This window comes from Sparus aurata, chromosome 20, assembly GCF_900880675.1.
Source record: "Sparus aurata chromosome 20, fSpaAur1.1, whole genome shotgun sequence".
Lineage (NCBI taxonomy): Eukaryota > Metazoa > Chordata > Actinopteri > Spariformes > Sparidae > Sparus > Sparus aurata.
In genome coordinates this window covers 18,362,548-18,380,167 of record NC_044206.1, presented here as the reverse complement: position 1 = coordinate 18,380,167, position 17,620 = coordinate 18,362,548, and the positions used below count along the sequence as shown (strand labels likewise).

The following is a 17,620-nucleotide window of genomic DNA, read 5'->3' as shown; positions in this document are numbered from 1 at the left end:
TATCAATATTTAATATTTACAGTTTGTTTGAATCCGTGAAAAACACAGAGTGCCCTTTTTTACTTGTTTAGGATCCTTTGTTTTTCTCGAAAAGAAAGATTATACATAAATCAACATAACTAAATCATCAAAAAAAAAAAAAAATACAAATAAGCTGATATAAAGTGTTCTAATCTAAACTCAGTTTAACTCAACTCCAAACAAAAAGATGCTCACACCCAGTTTTTGTTTTCAAATATTTATTCAAAATCAAGACGGTACAAAGACGGTACAAATATGTTACTTCAAAGGACCAGGCAAGTGTAATTTATAGTGAACATATATAGTTTATCTCAACTTATTTAAGATAGTTATAAGTTGAGATACAGTCAGATACAACATATTCATTACAGCAATTAAACGAGTCAGATTTCATTTGCCTACATTTTGAAGGCATTGACGAGTAACATGGAGGTTAACTGTGTGAACTCTAAACGTCCGACACAGGCTATTTATCTACAGAGGAAATATACAAGCAGGTTATATACAGAATGATCTAACTGACTAATTTGTTAGATGTTTTTTATTCACTGCTGCAAGATAGATATGGGGATATCTTGTCATATACTCAAAATAAAGAAAAAATAATACAACACTGTGCATTTAAAATGGACACGTGGTTTATATAAAAGCATTTTTCTAGAATGACACTCTCGAGTAAATTAAAGCGACTCTGTTAGCTCGTGTTACTGTGAGAACCTACAGTGGCACATTGTAATCATACAAAAGAGCTTCCGGCGGCTGATGTAACACAGTACAAATATTAACACATGGGTCTTTTAGCACTTTTTAAGAAGCAGGTGTTGTTTTTCAGGACTGTGCCATTCAGCTGAGCGGGACAAAATGATTTGTTTTTAGTAGGATTTGATGGGCGAAATTTTAGGTTTTTTTGTTGAAGACATTACAGGGTCACGAGCTTTACACTTTTCAGGGAAGTTATGCAACTTATGTATACATAGTAAGTCTGAGTAATCCTCTCCCTGGACAATCTACAGTGGTGCTTCTTAGTGTGAAGATAATCTTCCTCAAGATGGCAGTGTGGTGATTTCTCTTTCACTGCACCAGTGACAGACCCGAGCTCTCTCCGGGTCAGCCGAGGATGCAGTGGAGCCTCGTCTTAAGACATAAATATCTGTGAACCTTCCTGTTAACACTCGTCACAACGTTTACAACAACCTACAGGCAGGCCCGCCCTACCAGATCATCACGTGAAGTTCAGGTGACACCCCTCAGACAGCAGATGAACCGTCCAATAATGGAGCACGGAATCTTAAACAAGACGTTTGATTGATAAAAGTTAATAATAACTTTGGTTGCTCTCATTGATTTTCTGCTCCAGCTTCATTTTAAGCTCTGACACTAAAGCAGAGCTGATATTTCCCTCTTTACGCCGAGTGGATTTTGGTTTCTTGACGCCTTTGCAGGCCAGCGCACCGGATATTGTTGGGACTGCCCGGGGCCTCTCGCTGGGCCGCATGTTAGACGGGGGCGGAGGGGGAAGACAAGGAGCGCTGGGAGGTGGAGGTTTGGGCCGGGGGTTGCTGGTGCCCCGCTGTGGGCCGCTCTCTATGTTGCTGATGAGGAACTTGTCTGCAGGGTCGTGGAATCTGATAATGGGCATCCTGAAGGTCCAGGACGGCGGCTGCTGGTCCCTGGGTCGCCTCTTAATGATGCGACGTGCCGGCGTGATCCTGTTTGACTTTGAGTTGCGCATGTACATAGCTGTAGAGATCAAGACCGTCACCCCTACCAGTAAGCTAATGATAACAGTGACCATGCCTAGAGCTTTCATAGGATTGTCCCTACTTTTCATTAAAAAGGCCGCCATAGGCCCCTTGAGAGGAGTCTGTAAAAGAGCACAAATAAAATAGTTTAAATCAAGTCCAAGGGACTGAATCCAAGTGCTAACGCAGCGTTCATCTAAAGCATGCAAGCATGAGAGATGGATGGATGCGCAAAGCACTGACAGAGGAGGCCCGAACAACATGAACACAATGCCACGCTCCCACACTCACACCCAGTCGTCACTCAGCCGTCCGTCTTCCTCTGCTGAAGCAAAGCTAAGAGCTACGCACAACACTAGTTGTTGGGAATGCGTCTGGCAGTGCGGTGCATTAGGATTCCTCATGTGACTGATGAACGATGACAAAATGGAGTGAAGTGCATATTTGTGTGAGAAAAGATGGAGATTAAGTGAGCAAATCCGGGGTTTGTTAAAATCCAAAGTAAAAGGCTCAATCTCTTGTTCGTCACTTTGACGGCCAAATAGTATTTCAGATCATTAAAGACGGGGTTTGTGAAGATTCCAACTACATTATGAGGAAAAAAACATTACTTTTAGAGTATTTTCCAATCCAAAATTAATCAAGACAAATGAAAAAAATGCAAAATAGAAAAAACTATTTTATCTTGTTGTCATACAGTATTATTCCTTCAAATGTGCTCCGGGACTCTTTTACAGACAGAAGCTTACCAGTAAAAAAATATATATCTTTTTAAAGGTTATGTATGAATAATGTACCAGAGACAAAATATCTCTCACTTGTTCCTGCGGACCACTTTAATATAGCTACTCTCGGGGTTGATTCGGGACTTTTTCACTGCGTTGCAGTACAGGATTGTGGATATGCAGATTGTAAGTAAAATGAGGGACGAGACAATGCTGAAAAAAATTCCAAAGATGGTCAGCGGGCGCTTGCTGAGCCCCATGAAGTATGAAACAATTCGACCTTTGACCTGAAATGCACGATACACAACAGAAAAACAACACCGAAAAAGCAGAGAGTCATCTTCTGATGAATTGTGAAGGAATGAAAAGACAAGGTGAGGACAAATCAGATAAAATATGGTTCCGTGTAAATGAGTGAAAACTTTAAAGGACAATGCTGCTGTTCTTGAGACTAAAACCAGCTTGAATTTATACTACTAACGTGTGTTATCTGCGGCCATAGCCATTTGTTTTCAATTCTCTCTGCCACAGAATCTATTGTCCAAAATGTATAGAAGACCAAACCATTCATTAAACCTTAATATCTTCTTAAATAGCTTAAGTTATGAAAAAAACCCAATACAGGGTTTGATTCAACTCTTAAAGAAAGCGTAGCAGGATTTTTTAGCCTCCACGAGTGTGATGACAGAGGGGAATAAGGGCCATGAGTCCAAAGGCAACAAATTTGCTGAAAAAAAATGTTATGTCTTGTTTTTTTTAATCCACAAACATATAAGTAAAACCTTTAACAATAACTTTATTATGTTGTTTTATAAAACTGACTCAATAACAACTCATTGTATCAACAAACCAGCGGATATTTGCCGCCTATGAAGCTCTATGGAGCTTTTTAGCACCTTGAACTGTTTTATGACATATTTAGTGTTTCCATCTGTCGCAGGCAGGGCAGCCGTTTTGTATAATAAAAAAAGCTCTGATAAACCAAATGTAATTATAAACAGATAAAGTTAGCAGTTGGCTGGTGAAGAAAAAGGAAAAAATAAACATATTAAAATAATATTCAGTTATTTTTCTCAGGAGTTGGTAGAGCCCAAAATAGAGCTTAAAGGGCGGTGAAAGTTGGACTCACTCTCATCATACGACATACAACGTTTACAGTTTGATGTCTAAGTCGACGTGCAGTGGCAGCCACTTAACTTGAGAGCAGATGACAAAGAGGATGAGGAGAAAGAGAGACACATTTTTATTTTGTGTGTGTGTGTGTGTGTGTGTTTGTGTTGCCTTGGCTGCTACTTCTGAAGGGAGGTGTGTGTGGATGCGGAGTCGGAGCCAGCAGTGGTGGGATTGTGACGTGAGCGGCTTCACAGAAACAGACACCGTCCAAAATTTCAGTGTGGGGTGTTAAGGGCTACTTTTAACTGCAGTACATCTGTCAGCACCTCTCCTCAAGTCGCAATATGCAATGGTTTTTAGTAGGATAAATTCATCAGTGGATATTTGGGCATACAAATGAGCAGCATTGTCCTTCAAAGACGATCAATGAAATGTGATTGGTTGAAACAAGGATTAGCAGCTGCGTAGCATGACAACAATGCCTACATCATATATTAAACTGCCTGAATCTACAGCTCCTGCTGCCTAAAGCTCGGGCTTGGTATAGAAAGCGCTGCGAGCATGCTGCGAGTCTTTGCAGGTCTTACCGCCTCTGTGATGTCGATGTTGACCACAGCTGTCGTGCTGAAGGACGGCGAGCCTCTGTCCCTGGCCTGGACCACCAGAGACCACTTGCAGTCCTTCTGCTTGGTGATGTTCTGCACGATCTCCATGGACTTGATGTACGGCTTCAGAAGGATCTCACCAGTGTCGGGGTCGATATCAAACGCGTTGTCCGGATCGGCTGTCATGATGGAGTACTCGATGACGTTGTTCGGAGACTCCGCGTCCTCGTCCATTGCCTGCAAGAAAGAAGCAGAAAACATAACATGTTTGAATAAACTTTATAAGCCCCAAAAAGCCTAAGGAACATTAAAAACCATTAAACTGAAGAAGGTTTGTAGTAAACCAAATTTCATAGCAACATTGGCCAAATAACTGTTAGAAGGCAAGCAGTGAAACTAAACCAGTTAAATCCAAATCACTGCTTTACATGGAGACTTCTTTATCAATATGCTATTTAGTACACTTAAATGGCATGTGAGATTGTTGTAGTATGTCCCAGACTTTAGTATGGAATCAATAGTACATGAAATAAATATCTCACAATCGTTCCAGTAGTTACGAAAACAACATAACAGAAACTGTCGGACGGCACCGAAGACGGCTCTCGTTTAATGTCAATTTGCCATTAAGTGTAAGTTTAAGTTTTCATTTTGTTCGGGGTAAAACATTTTATAAATAAGTCGAATGTTGCGGTGGGTTACGGCAATTACACGTCTCCAACCAGCGAGCAGGCTCTCAGGAAGTGAAGTTGAGTTTATTTATGTAGCACATTTCATATGACAGGCATAGAGGCAATGTGATTAGAATTACAAATAAAGTTGAGTAAAATAAAAATGTTAATCTTAAAAAAGCATCAAAAAATATATACATTTACATCAAAAATAGATTTTATGTTTTTTGTTATTTCCCGCTGGGCACTGTGGCTTTTGCAGTTGTAGTAAACACAACATTTAAGTGGGGACTATTTCCAGCCTAATGGTTGTAATGGAGGAGGATGTCTTCCACAACAAAAGGGCTGCATGTCAGGAGGATATAAGCCATGTTAGACTTAAGACACACAGGTAACACTTGTTAATAGGATCAGTTCATTGTAGGTTGTCAGTGGGATTTGATGCCACTAAGAAAATACAGAATTTCACTGCCTTAACCTCAAGTTTTGGCAGTGATGGTGAGTTTTAAAACATGATAATTAAAACGAGATATGTTATGATGATGTTCACACCAATGGCAATTTAAAAGGTCTCAACTTTCAATTTCATTTCAATATCGGCAGTTCTGCACTTCAGCTACTTTTATTAATGTCTTGATATTCAGAGCGAGGGGGAGATGTTTTAGCGGGCAGTACCTCCACTCTGACAGGTGTGCCAATAATCATCGTCTTTTCCAGGAGTTGTTCATCAAATTCCGGCGGGTGGTCGTTCATGTCGATGACGGTGACGAAGACTTCCGCCAGGCTGTACTTCCCCTCCGAATCTTGAGCCTTGACGTAAAAGTTGTATTTAGACCTGACCTCTGCGTCCAGGGTGGTCCAGGGCTGCGTGGAGATGACGCCTGACGACGGGTGGATGGTGAACCTGCAGGTTCAGAAACGAGTCAGACGGCACGTGAGTCATAAACACAGCACCCGATTCTGTATCTCTGCCGCTGACGTACTCGTTCCCAGCACGAGTGACACCTACGTCACATCTTGTGAGTCTCTGCGCGACTCACATTTATATGTGACTATAAAAAGCAGATTTACATCCTTTGTTGCGGGGAATATGTTGGAAAAATATACTGAAGGGGGTGACCTAACAATATGGAGGACAAAACATGTTTAGTTCTACCATCTGTCTCAGAAATCACAGAGATAAGTGAATACGTCCTGCAGCTGGTCTAAGGTGTTGTGATTTATATAATGGAAATAGCCTTCAAATGTAATTTCTTTAATTTCTTTGTTTTATTTTATTATAGTGTAACTTCTTAGTCTGTTTCTTGTGATAATTCATGTGTGTTTCCTCCCTGGGGATCAATTAAGCTCCAGTTAGTTACAGATATCATTACAGTCTTAAGTTATCTCAACAATTATTTATTTGTTTGTTTGCCTGTTGATTTCAATTAAAATGTAACCTTATTTTGCCTTTTCTGAGCAGTTAAGGGCTTATCAGCATTGTAGTTTTTCGAATTCAGTTTGAAAATATTTTTAATTCTGTCCTTTGTAGAATTTTTGTGAGTCTGATGAGTCTTGACTCTGACAACTCAACCACTCTTTAACAGATTTCAGTGATATTTAATAAGAATACATGATTGACCAAGGACTAACTGGTTAATTTTTGTTCCAGATCTGGCTAAAGTAGTGGCAGCATGTCGACATTAAAGATGCAACATTCAAAACAATCCAAAGACATTTATGTATTGTGTCACAGAGATATACTGAAGTCACCATGCTACTAAGATAGCCCCAGGCTTTTCCCGCAGTCCAAAGCTCTTGTGCTAGTGGTGTATACACCAACACTCCCCCGGTAGTCCAGCTTGCTGCTCAGCTAACGGAGCTAACAAGCTAACAGTAGCTACAGTCACGGATCTATAAACAGAATACAGTTAGCAGCAGTTAGCGGTTACTATGGTGATATGAAATAGGGTGGCCAGTTCTTACTTACTGCACCTTTAAGTTGCAGAGAGAAATATCTTCAAATCTAAATTACATTTTCAGTGTTTTTAAAAACAGACATTATGTGATGGAAGTGAGCGATTTTTCAACTACGATTGTGTCGCCTTTCCACTTGAAAGATGTTATAATCAAACAAGTATTTTACACATGAGAAACTAATTTAAAGCATTCTGCAGCACTGACGCAGGTCTGTGCTCTCTGAGTGCTTTCTGGTTCAACATCGGGCTTGCTGCCAGTTTATTCAACCAAGTTCTCTGTCTCGGTTTTTCCACTGTGAAATTTCACAAGTTGCCTCGAAACTGATAACTTTCGCACAATTAACTCAGGTCCCTGCCTGAAGACGGGAATAAATTCGCACATTTTCCTCTGCCGCATGCTGCCTTGCTTTTCAAAGCTGCCGTTTCTGTGGCTCCAGCTGTCACATTGCATGTTAATTGGCTCTCCCTATGTGAGACGGGCCAGGCTGTCTATTTTTAACCCCCGTATCCAATTAGGAGATTAGCCAGCATCTTGCAGCCATTTTAGAGCGAGCTGTTTGTGTAGCAGAGGGGCCAATCAAACTGGGTTCCTGCTCTGCCGCTTCCATCAAAGACACAAAAGATGAATCAAGACCGGCGTCCTGCTGGCCTGAGTTTACCCAACCACCCTGAGCAGCTTTGACTCTTTTTTAACACATTATACCAACGGTCTCTTGAATGTGTTTTCGGGAGGTGCAAGAGTTAAGTGTCGGATCAGATCAAACATGAACTGGCAGGAGTGGAAGGGTTTTTACTTACAAATCTGATCCTGAACCATAAATCGTGTATTTGACTTCCCCCCAAGGCCCCGAATCTGGATCATTTGCCTGGAGGGAAAACAAACAGGACAGAGATTAGAAGCTCAGGATTTATAGCGCATACAATGAAGTGTAAAAAAAAAAATAAAATAGACACGTTGTGAGCGAGATCATTTACTTATTGGATACATTTAATTCAGTATAGTTACATTGGGGAGCGTATAAAGCTCCACCAAGGTGACTGAAGGTTTTCTATTCAGATGTTTCTACTGGGGGATAACCAGCTAGGGTCTTAAGCTCATGTACAGTGGGGTGGGGTAGGCTATAAGTCTCTTCCTGTGGTGAGAGGGGATGGAGGTGTAGGTCAGGGTGATTAACCTCGGGGCAAAATTAAGCTTTATACTCCGCCCTGCGCAGTTTCGAAATGTTGCCTTGCCGCAGGATAAATCCGTTATGATGGGAAAGAGAGGAGACAAATGTGCTGATATTTCTAATAATAAAACCCCTGCCCGAGGTGTAACATGGAGCATATGCCAGAGTGTCACACAGACACATGAATTCCATAACCAGGACCAACAAAACAAAGACAGAGTCGGCTCACGACCTTTTTTTGTCTGGCTTTCATCTAATGAACTGCACAGAGTAATATGCATTCATTGGAGGATTGATGGATTATGTAATCACTTTGGTCGGGGTTAAAGCACAGTTTAATCTCGATTGGACTCACCGTTACAGACACAACGCTGGAGCCTCCGGCAGAGTTCTCTGGTACCCGGGCGATGTAATACTCGGACGTGAACTTGGGAACGTTGTCGTTCGTGTCCAGCAGGTTGATGACGATGTCGGCCACGGCACTGAACCGCTCCGGTGTGTCGATCTCCACCGCCAGCAGCTGCAAAGTCACATGCAAAGAAAAACGAAATGACAGCTGAAACAATAAAAATAGAAAACCAAACTTTCAGATTTCGTAATTAGTTGAGCAGTCATGGCGAAGTGATAACAAGAAATAATTGGCCACGGAGCGATTATAAGAAATAACGACAAACTGTAAGTCAAGGTTGTGACTGGACGTGAGTAATTCATCTGGCTTTTATCGCTCATGTATTACTTAGCATGCACCCTAACACTGCACGAGCACAACTGAAACTAATGGGGACGTCATTAGTTTTCAAAGTATTTGATCATAAACGAAAGCCAAAAAACTGATTCATCAGAAAGATACCTAATACCATTTTACACCAAAAGCGTATATAAAGGTTTTTAGAAAAAGATGAAAAGAATGCACCAGCATCTTTTACGCCAATGCACATAATGGCAGTGCACCGAAAAATAAGCATGTGTTTCCATCACTGCCAATCGGAGTTTACCTGATGAACTGTCTGTGAGCACAACAGAGTCATTTGACCCGAGAATGAATGCCGACTGCACCCTTTCCCACTCAAGACAACCCAGTGTAAAGACTAAGAAATAAGAGACTTAAAAGGTGAAAATATGAATTAGTTGGTGTCAAAATATTCACACTCACACTTAATAATCTAGTGACACATGAAATCCAACCTTAAAAGAAATGGTTGGTCCCTTTTCATAATCGATGCCGGATGTGTCTTCCACGATGATGGTGACCTGCGCTTCGTTGAGCACCGTCTGGGGAACCACTCGCAGCACTCGACTCGGCCCCACGAGCCTCAGTTTGAATTTAGCGTTTGCACCCTGTGAAGAAAAACAAACGTCAGGATTAAAAAAAAAACTGTGAATCTGTCAGGCAAGTAAGAATATACGGCTGCTCGGAAAAAAACGAGAAAGCTGAAGAAGGTTCGTCTGACTCAAGATGACATTCAGCAAACCTTGGCATTCAATGTTACATGAGTCACCAAGGTAGGGCGGAGAGAACGGTGGCATAATGGATAACATTTTATCTTGAATTAATGAACAGATTTCATGAACATTTTTAAACGGTGTTGCGTAACTGCACATGCTTTGAGGCAGATATTTATGTAACGTTGTGCGCAGAGGCATTAGTGTATCCGTCAGCCGCGGATCAACGCGAAGGAAACACTTTTTGTCATGGGAGCAGCGGCCTTTGTGACACCTATTGACAGGTAGCTGAAGCCCAATAAACAGAGTGAACAATGGAAAGAGATCAAAAAAGACAGGAGGGTGATGTGGGAATAAATCTACCTGGTCGGAGTCATTGACGGTGATCTTGAAGCCTCGGAGGATCTCCCCTGCTGGAGGATGCTCGTACATGGTGACCTCGAACTTGCTCTGCGGGCCATTCTCTCCGTAGAAGGTCGGAGGATGGTTGTTGAGATCCACCACCCGGACCGTCACCATGGTGATGTCGTAGTCGAGTAGCTTATCGCCTGGTCCTACCTCAGACGCCTGGGTGGGAATAACGACATTCATCAACAGGCGTAGGGGCAAACGTGGATTAAATCAGCTGGAGGGAAACTCAAAGAAAAACGACATTACCTTGACTTTAACTTCATATAACTCGTTCCTCAGCAGAGACGGATACGTTGTCAGGGTGATGCATCCGCTGGTGCTGTTTATCTCAAACACACCATCGCTGCCTGAAAGGTGGCGGCCAAAGAAATGTTTTAAACGTGGCTGAAAAGACCAAATCTGATAGTGTTACTTACGGATGTATTGTTCTTACCGTTCATGATGGAGTAATGTATCGGGTTAGGGTTGCCTTGATCTCCATCTTTAGCGTACACAGTGAATATTTCAGAGCCCTGGAAGAAAGAAGAATATTTTACTTTTCTTACAGATTTACTGCGTGTAACGGTTGATCACCTTCACTGGTGTGCGAGGAACAAGAGGCGGACTTACGGGAACGGACACTTCGTAGACGTAGCCAAAGTAAGGAGTTCCTATGAAGGACGGGGGCATGTCCTGGGAGTCAATTAAATTGACCGTCACGGTGGCTGTGGAGGTCAACACCTGGTGCTTCCCCTTGTACTTTCCACCTCCATCCTGAGCAAACAACAGACAGGCAGAGTTAGAACATCTTATAGTGTTTATAGAAATACATTTTTATCTAGACATAAGATGATGCTTTTTATCCTTTAAAAACAAAGACGATCGTCCTTCCCATACAGTGTTGTTTCGTGTCACTCTAAAAACAGATGTGTGCCCGTAGTGTTCAACACAAGGCGATGCATTTCTTTATGGACTGATTTATGGAAGCTCATTTTCTTAGTTTTAAACCGCAACAAGTGAGGAAGTTAGCCTTTAGTTATTTTTTATAAATACTTTGTTAAACAACATATGAACCACTAACGTTATGCATGCAATCTATAAGTTATGCAGCTAGCATGCTACCAGCTAAATGTTGGCACTCAAAAGAGCTTTTCAGTGTTTTTTAGATAATTTGCCAACTTCCTGTGGCAATCTGCCAAAAAAGTGACACGTTCTCAAAGTATTTGAGGCGTATTCCAGACTGTAAAGAAAGAACAGACGGAAAGAGGAGTTTCACAAACACACCAGAATTAAATCTATGTTCCCATAGGAATTAATGGACTAACGGTAGAACTACTAGTGAGTATATTTCCAATTTCTAACCAACTACAATAACATGCTTCCCATTAGCTTGAAATGGTTTGATGAGTTTGGTGTCTGTAAACTAGTTAAATAATTACAAAATGAAACCAAATTAGGCGGTTTAATAAGATTATATCAGACTTGTTGGTCGGATGTCTGTTTAAAACTGGGATGTAAACCTCTTAATCCACACTTAGCATTGCAAATCCAGTCTAATTAGGAAGGGTTAGGAATCTGTAGCTTCATTTGCATGGCGATGTTAATGATGTTATTGTGCTTCAGTGAGAAGCTACATGTGCTGTTTGTTCTTCCACACTTCCACACACTCAAGAGCTGAGGAGAGAATCATCCTCATCCCTCATCCTATTACTGACAATGGAAGGATTACACATACAGAGACTGTGAAGATACGGCGGAGTGTCGTCGCTCAGACAGCTTATTCATGGCCAGTGGTGGAATGTATCTAAGTACGTTTACTAACCCGCATGAGGTCCTTTCATGCTACTTTCTACTTTTACTACACCGTCAATTTGAAAATTTGACTTTTACTTCAAAAAAAGTCAAGAAACCGATTACCTCAGAACCACCGAGTAAATTAGACCATTAAGTTACAGCTAAAACGTTTTAAAAAATTATAATTATAAGTCTATTTTCGTTAGTATTGGTTTCCTCGATCATAATCAGATTCGACAGTGTACAATACAGTAGAGAGGGGAAAAATTGTACGTTTTACTTGATTTTTACACACAAAACATACAAAAAGCTTAATAACAATATGAGGCAGAAAATGAATTTGCAACTGTTTTGATGATCTTTAAGTCATTTCGTGATCCCAGCCTCTCAAATTTGAAGATTTGTTGCTTTTCCTTTTTTAATCATCATCTTTGGTTTCTGGGTAATTGTGGTGAAATGTCTCACTATTTTAAGAGGATTTACAAACCAATCAATTAATCGATTGATGGGGGGAAAAACAGTAATCAGCCATTCAAAACATAATGAAAACAATTATTGGTTTTGTCGTCATATATTAAATAGCACATAATGAGCTCCACCTTAACTAAACTGTTAAATCCTGCTCTTACGCTCTTATGATACGACAGCAGTCACAGGGGACATGTTTTACTTTGAATACTTATTTTCCTGATTACTTTAACTTGTAGAGTATTTTTTACCGTGTGTTATTAGTGCTTTTATCTAAGTAAAGGATCTGAATACTCCTGCTGCTGTTTTCCTGTTTCCTGTTACCTTGTTTAATGTGCAAAATGGCGGAGAAGTTGCTTTCAGCCAATTAAAAACTTTCCTCACAGATTTTTTTATTCGCAAAGACGACCAGAATAAACGTGTCAAAAGCAGTGCTCCAGGAGAAACAGCTCTTGGCTGCTAGGATTACTGGTATTCTTTTTCCCTGCTTGGATTTGATTAGCGCACAGAAGTAACGTTTGATTTGAACGTTAAAAAAACCCCAACATGGATGAATCCGAAACGTCATACGCTTTGTTAATGATGAGGAAAGCTGCGAGCCAAGCTGCTCACTGGACACCTGAGAGGACAAACCAAAGGGCAAAGAGTGTGAGAACGACCGCTCACCTTTGCAACCACGGTCACAAAGTGGGTGGGCGTGGTCTCGTAGTCCAAATATTCACCGGGTTTGACTCTGAGGATGCCGCTGTGCCCGTCGATGGTGAACTTGGCGAACGGCGACGTCTGATAATGTGTAAACAGTCAGAGTTAACACACCTTTTTTATTCACACTTGAAATTAGCAATCAAGCTCATTTCATAATCAGCACTGACTCCTGACCAACCTTGACATTTTTCTACGGACTTCCATCGGGATGGTTTCTGACACACGAACAGTAACAACTACTGTGCTGTCAGCTGTTGGCCCCGACCAAACATAAGCCCCTATTAAGCCCTCAGTGCCTTGCTCAAATGTAATTGAAATTTAATCCACTAAAGTAACACCGTTTCCAGACTGCTCTCTGGTATGAGATTAATCTTTCCCCTCCGCACACTGTCCCGTCACTCGAATGCCCTTTTCCTCCCTCCACATGGCAGCACAGCTCTCATGATGTCAGCTCGACCTCTGGCCTTACCCCCGAATGTTAGGGCAACACCAAGCCAGTGATCCCTATGTAGATGATAATGGTGCGGTTGTTATAGTAAAAATAAGAGGACATCGAATCAAAGATAATAGAAGAGCATCAAAAAAATACTTAGTGTGAAACAGCGAAAGGAGGAAAATAGTAGTAACTTGTAAGAAAGAATGTTTTTTAAAATAAGGTTTTGGGACCTGAGAGGATAAACTTGTTGGCGGGCTGCACTCCAGGGTTTAGGAGTAAAAGAAATCAGGTGTTGCCTGAAGCCAAGCTATTTACAGCTCTACGTGTGATTAATAACATCAATTCAGCTGGCGGCCATGTGCGAGGAGACTAGAATGGCTTTAAATATTTTAGCCTAGGTTACTTTGGGTCGCTTATGCGGGCACGTGCAGGTGTTACTGTAAATCCTGGCCGCAGCATTTTCAGTAAGAGATTTTCGCACCTAATCCCGGAGTAAAGATAGAGCGAGGCAAAATTAAAGCACGAGTTACATCTGAGGAAAAATGTGGTTTTAGATGTGCAGTATAACCAATCAGAGACACGTCTGGATAGCTCTTTTCGCCTGAGTCATGATGAGTGCAAATTCAACACAAAGCCTGCACGTGCTCCCCGAAATGTCATGGCGGAACAAACTTGAGCAGCTGTGTTGTAATCAAGTTGTTAAAAAAGGTTTTTCTATCGGACACAGAGCTTTGGAGTTGCCAGGGTCACAGCTGTGCATCATCTGCATAAAAACGAAGCTTTGAGGTTACCTGTAGGTAATATGAGACGCTGCCGCCTGAGCCCATGTCTTTATCCACCGCTTGGACTCTGTAGATGCTGCTTCCTGGAGCCTTATTCTAATGAAGAGACAGGAGAGGTCACTTTATTCTCGGTTACTTGCCAGTGGCACGGGAAGCCCTATAAAAAAATGATTTATTGTATGGGGGTATTGACTCTGTATACTGTACCTCTGGGATGTCAATGATGAAAGGCAGGTTTTGAAATTCAGGTGGTTCATCGTTGGCATCGGTGACAAACACTCGCACAGTCTCAACAACCTGAAAGCGACGAGGAAACAACCTCTGAACCACACACACAAACTGTACCGGCTGGGATTTATTTAGAGGCTTTATCTTATTTCCAAAGAGAATAATTAACTGAAAGTGATCAGAGACAGATCATTTTATAAACTTAATTACATTATTTTTCAAGTACAAGTGAATTTTGCAAGTTTTCTGCTGTTTACCTTCTGTCACTGCACTTATACCATATCTTGTTCACATATCTGTTTGTCTTCTCTTTTTTTCCTACAGATTTTTGTTTTATTCCACACATAGACTGCAGTGTTATAGTCACAAACGTAAAATACTATAAAGAATAGGTGAAATTGATACACCAGGGACGCACTGACACATCTGAAATACTAAATACTTGTTGGAGAACGTAAAAAAGTGTGCTACAGTTATGGGGAAAGAAAATGTTTGCAGGGGCTCAGCCATCAAAATATTTAACGAGCCTTCAGCCTTTTTTAAGTTTCAAAATAAGACGTTGTACGCATATAGAAATGGTACGGTTAATGCAGTGGATTGATGAGGATAACATATCAAGCACAAGACAGCCGTCAGTCAGTCCTCTATTACAGTTAAAGGCCTACAGATTTTGAATTTAGAATTTTTTTTTCATTCCTTTTGTCTGTTCTTAGACGTTTCTTTCAGTCGCTGTCGTTCTGAGACATTGTTGTAACAATCGCGGTCTAACTAGGGACAAGGACTGAAAATCAAACCTCGGCTAGAAGCCCTAAATGCATTGCATCGGTTGCATTTCAGTTAGATGTAACAATTCCTTCAGATTTTGCTCAACCTAAATACAAGAAACACAAACACATGACACAAACAGTAAAAACTTACTTTATTGCGACCGTCCGTTATGCTCACAGTCACTGAGATTTCCGCTTGTTTCTACAAAGAAAACATTAAACGTCACTTTGAGCCACGCTGGTGACAGATTTACTGCAGGTTTTCTTCAAATAAGACCCTCATCGACAGGCTCACCTCTCTGTCAAGCTCCTGAACCAGAGTCACGTTTCCCGATTTGGGGTCCACCCTGAAATATTCCTTGGAGCTCTGTTCAAAGGTCAGACCGTATCGCACAGGGTCTCCCTCTGGATCTGTGCCGTTAAGGATGTATACCTGTGTCCCTGTGGGGCAAAAGATATGCTTCAATACTCTTTGTTTCATTTGTTTATTATTCAGTGCGAGCGTCTCGTTTTTTAATTATCAGGTCAGAAGAGCCAACACCCTTATTGTTTTCCTCCGCGTAAGTCTTGTTGTACGTCACAATCCAGAAGGTATTACGGTGATTAGCTGGGGCTTCAACACCAGTGTGGTGATTTCATTGTAACACATACTGCGCGCACGTGAAAATAAACAGCCAAACTACACTGAGCGTCATCTCAAATGGGAATCAACCAGATTTTTGATAGGTAAAGTTGATAAGTAAAGTAGATTGTGCACGAGACTCACCAACCGGTGTATCCTCTGAGATGCTGAACAGGGCCATGTTGCCATTTGTACTGCTGGGTCCATTATCGTAAAAATATGGAGCGTAGTCTGATTGTCCTTTTTGGGAAAAACAAAAAAAAAATGTGCTTCAGAAAATGACAAACTATTAGTAAGCTACCCAATCAACTGTAAAAACCGAAAGATAACACTTGGATTCTCTATATTTTTGTTCTTGTTTGTGTAATGAAGTGATAACTGTGGCACTCACTTGCTAAACAAGGGGCACGACACGAAAGCAGGGCGGAGGAAAAAGGAGGATGGACACAAATCATAAATATATCTGGAATTCAAGTTTCCACTATCACAACACAAACACGCAATCACACATCTAACCAGGAGGCGCAGGCAGCATGAGCAGTCTACGCTAAGATGGACATGCCCTCTGTGCGTTAGAGGGATTAACCAGATAAGAGCAAGCCAAGAAGTCTTAAACCACACTCCAAGAAGACTGAAATAATACAAAAGAAAAAGGAAAAAGCAGAGCCTCACCCAAGCTGAAGTGAATCAGGAGGAGAAACAGCAAAGCGTTCTTTTCTTTCTTCATCCTGGTGGGGAGGTAAGGCTTGGCTGGATCATGTGGAAGGCTTGTGTGGAGGGGGAAAGCGAGCAGCGAGTGTCGTGCCCCTTCTTGGAGGCGTCTCAGCAGCTCAGGAGGAGGGAGGCTGGGACAGATTCTCAGGCACTAATCCAGTGACGCATCCCTTCCCCTCCGCAAAAGACATCTCCTGCCACACTGCTCCTCGCACAACGATTTCTCTCCCGGAAAAAACTGCACGGGGACGGCGAGAGCTCAGGTTTTTCACACGAGACGTGGCGCTCATCACACCTCTGCACACATGTGACAGTGTACACATTTTACAGACGTGACTGCTGTGAAACCAAAAGGCTTTGTGATATGATATACCTCCCCAAAGACATCTCATTAAAACATCCTTCATTTTTATTTCTCTTTGTCATTGGACACATGGCTTATTTGGCTCCCCGCGCCGGTGTGTTAAAGCTTTCAACAAACTCATTAGTCACATGTAGCGAGACCCACTGGCCCCAAGCTTCTGCTTCTGTTCTTCTTGGCAGCCCGCTGACCAACACGAGCCTCAGCTGCACTTGTGGATCTGTGCTGCGCTCGAAGCCAAGAGGCTTTTCTGTCGGTCTTAGCAAGACTACTTTCACCGGGAAACCCAGTGACCTGTCAATCACAAACGAGGCTCTTAGAAAAAAAAACAAGGCTGTATTGCCAGTCAGCGTTGTTGGATTTAAAAGTTTTTCCTGCTGCAAGCTTATTTTTCTATTTTTAAGTTCTGCTTAATTTTTAAGTATGTCATGTCACAGAAGATGTTTGCCACTCAGCGCTGTCTCAAACCTTCCTTATTATGACTCACTTGCCGCCGCTAAAAAACCAAAGGCACTGCTCTGAAATGCAGTAAGACACGACCCAAAAAATAAATCTGATAAAATAAAGAAAAAAAAACTAGTGACATGCTCTGAGGGGCCAAAGTGGTGTGATGTTTTTGATCTTTCATTTTTCAATTTTGAACAAAATGTCCATTTTGCCACCTGGGAGTTTTTTTTGCACCTTATTTTTTTTTTTACTGGCGTCATGCGAGTGCACAGTGCCTGCAGTTCAGGCGAGGTGTGTTAACTGCCTTGACTCACTCGCATCAGAGGTGCAGACTCGTGCACTTCCTATGTTCACAGGTATAAAAATAGGGTGTGACGTTCAGTGACACGCTCAAGACATCTTACTGGTCTGCAGCCAATGATGAGTCCGCTCTGTTCACGAAAATAAACACAGAATCCA

General features: G+C 41.6%; 1 protein-coding gene across 3 annotated transcripts; it reads right to left on the bottom strand.

Moving 5' to 3' along the window:
* Positions 1 to 219: 219 nt before the first annotated feature.
* Positions 220 to 16,941, bottom strand: LOC115571703 (cadherin-related family member 1). 3 transcript variants are annotated; one of them, XM_030401241.1, is made up of 18 exons: positions 16,312 to 16,928; positions 16,031 to 16,033; positions 15,784 to 15,879; positions 15,313 to 15,458; positions 15,169 to 15,219; positions 14,230 to 14,319; positions 14,032 to 14,118; positions 12,766 to 12,882; positions 10,468 to 10,611; positions 10,292 to 10,370; positions 10,105 to 10,205; positions 9,811 to 10,014; positions 9,190 to 9,342; positions 8,360 to 8,524; positions 7,634 to 7,701; positions 5,553 to 5,781; positions 4,189 to 4,443; positions 220 to 1,885 (listed from the first exon to the last, which is right to left on the bottom strand). In XM_030401241.1, exons 1-18 carry the CDS (start codon positions 16,364 to 16,366, stop codon positions 1,337 to 1,339), a joined length of 2,592 nt encoding a protein of 863 aa, XP_030257101.1. In that variant the 5' UTR covers positions 16,367 to 16,928; the 3' UTR covers positions 220 to 1,336. The 3 variants fall into 3 exon arrangements, with proteins under 3 accessions (XP_030257101.1, XP_030257102.1, XP_030257103.1); XM_030401243.1 differs by having other exon boundaries at positions 1,751 to 2,775; positions 16,312 to 16,941; XM_030401242.1 differs by lacking the exon at positions 16,031 to 16,033 and having other exon boundaries at positions 16,312 to 16,935.
* Between the last annotated feature and the right edge of the window lie 679 nt (positions 16,942 to 17,620).

Bases quoted from the DNA above. Each gene is read 5' to 3' on its own strand.
- LOC115571703 (XM_030401241.1), bottom strand. From the start codon at position 16,366: ATGAAGAAAGAAAAGAACGCTTTGCTGTTTCTCCTCCTGATTCACTTC. The intron at 14,119-14,229 runs GTACAGTATACA...TCTCTTCATTAG, and splicing joins TCATCATTGACATCCCAGAG to AATAAGGCTCCAGGAAGCAG. The intron at 5,782-7,633 runs GTAAGTAAAAAC...CTGAACCTGCAG, and splicing joins TATGGTTCAGGATCAGATTT to GTTCACCATCCACCCGTCGT.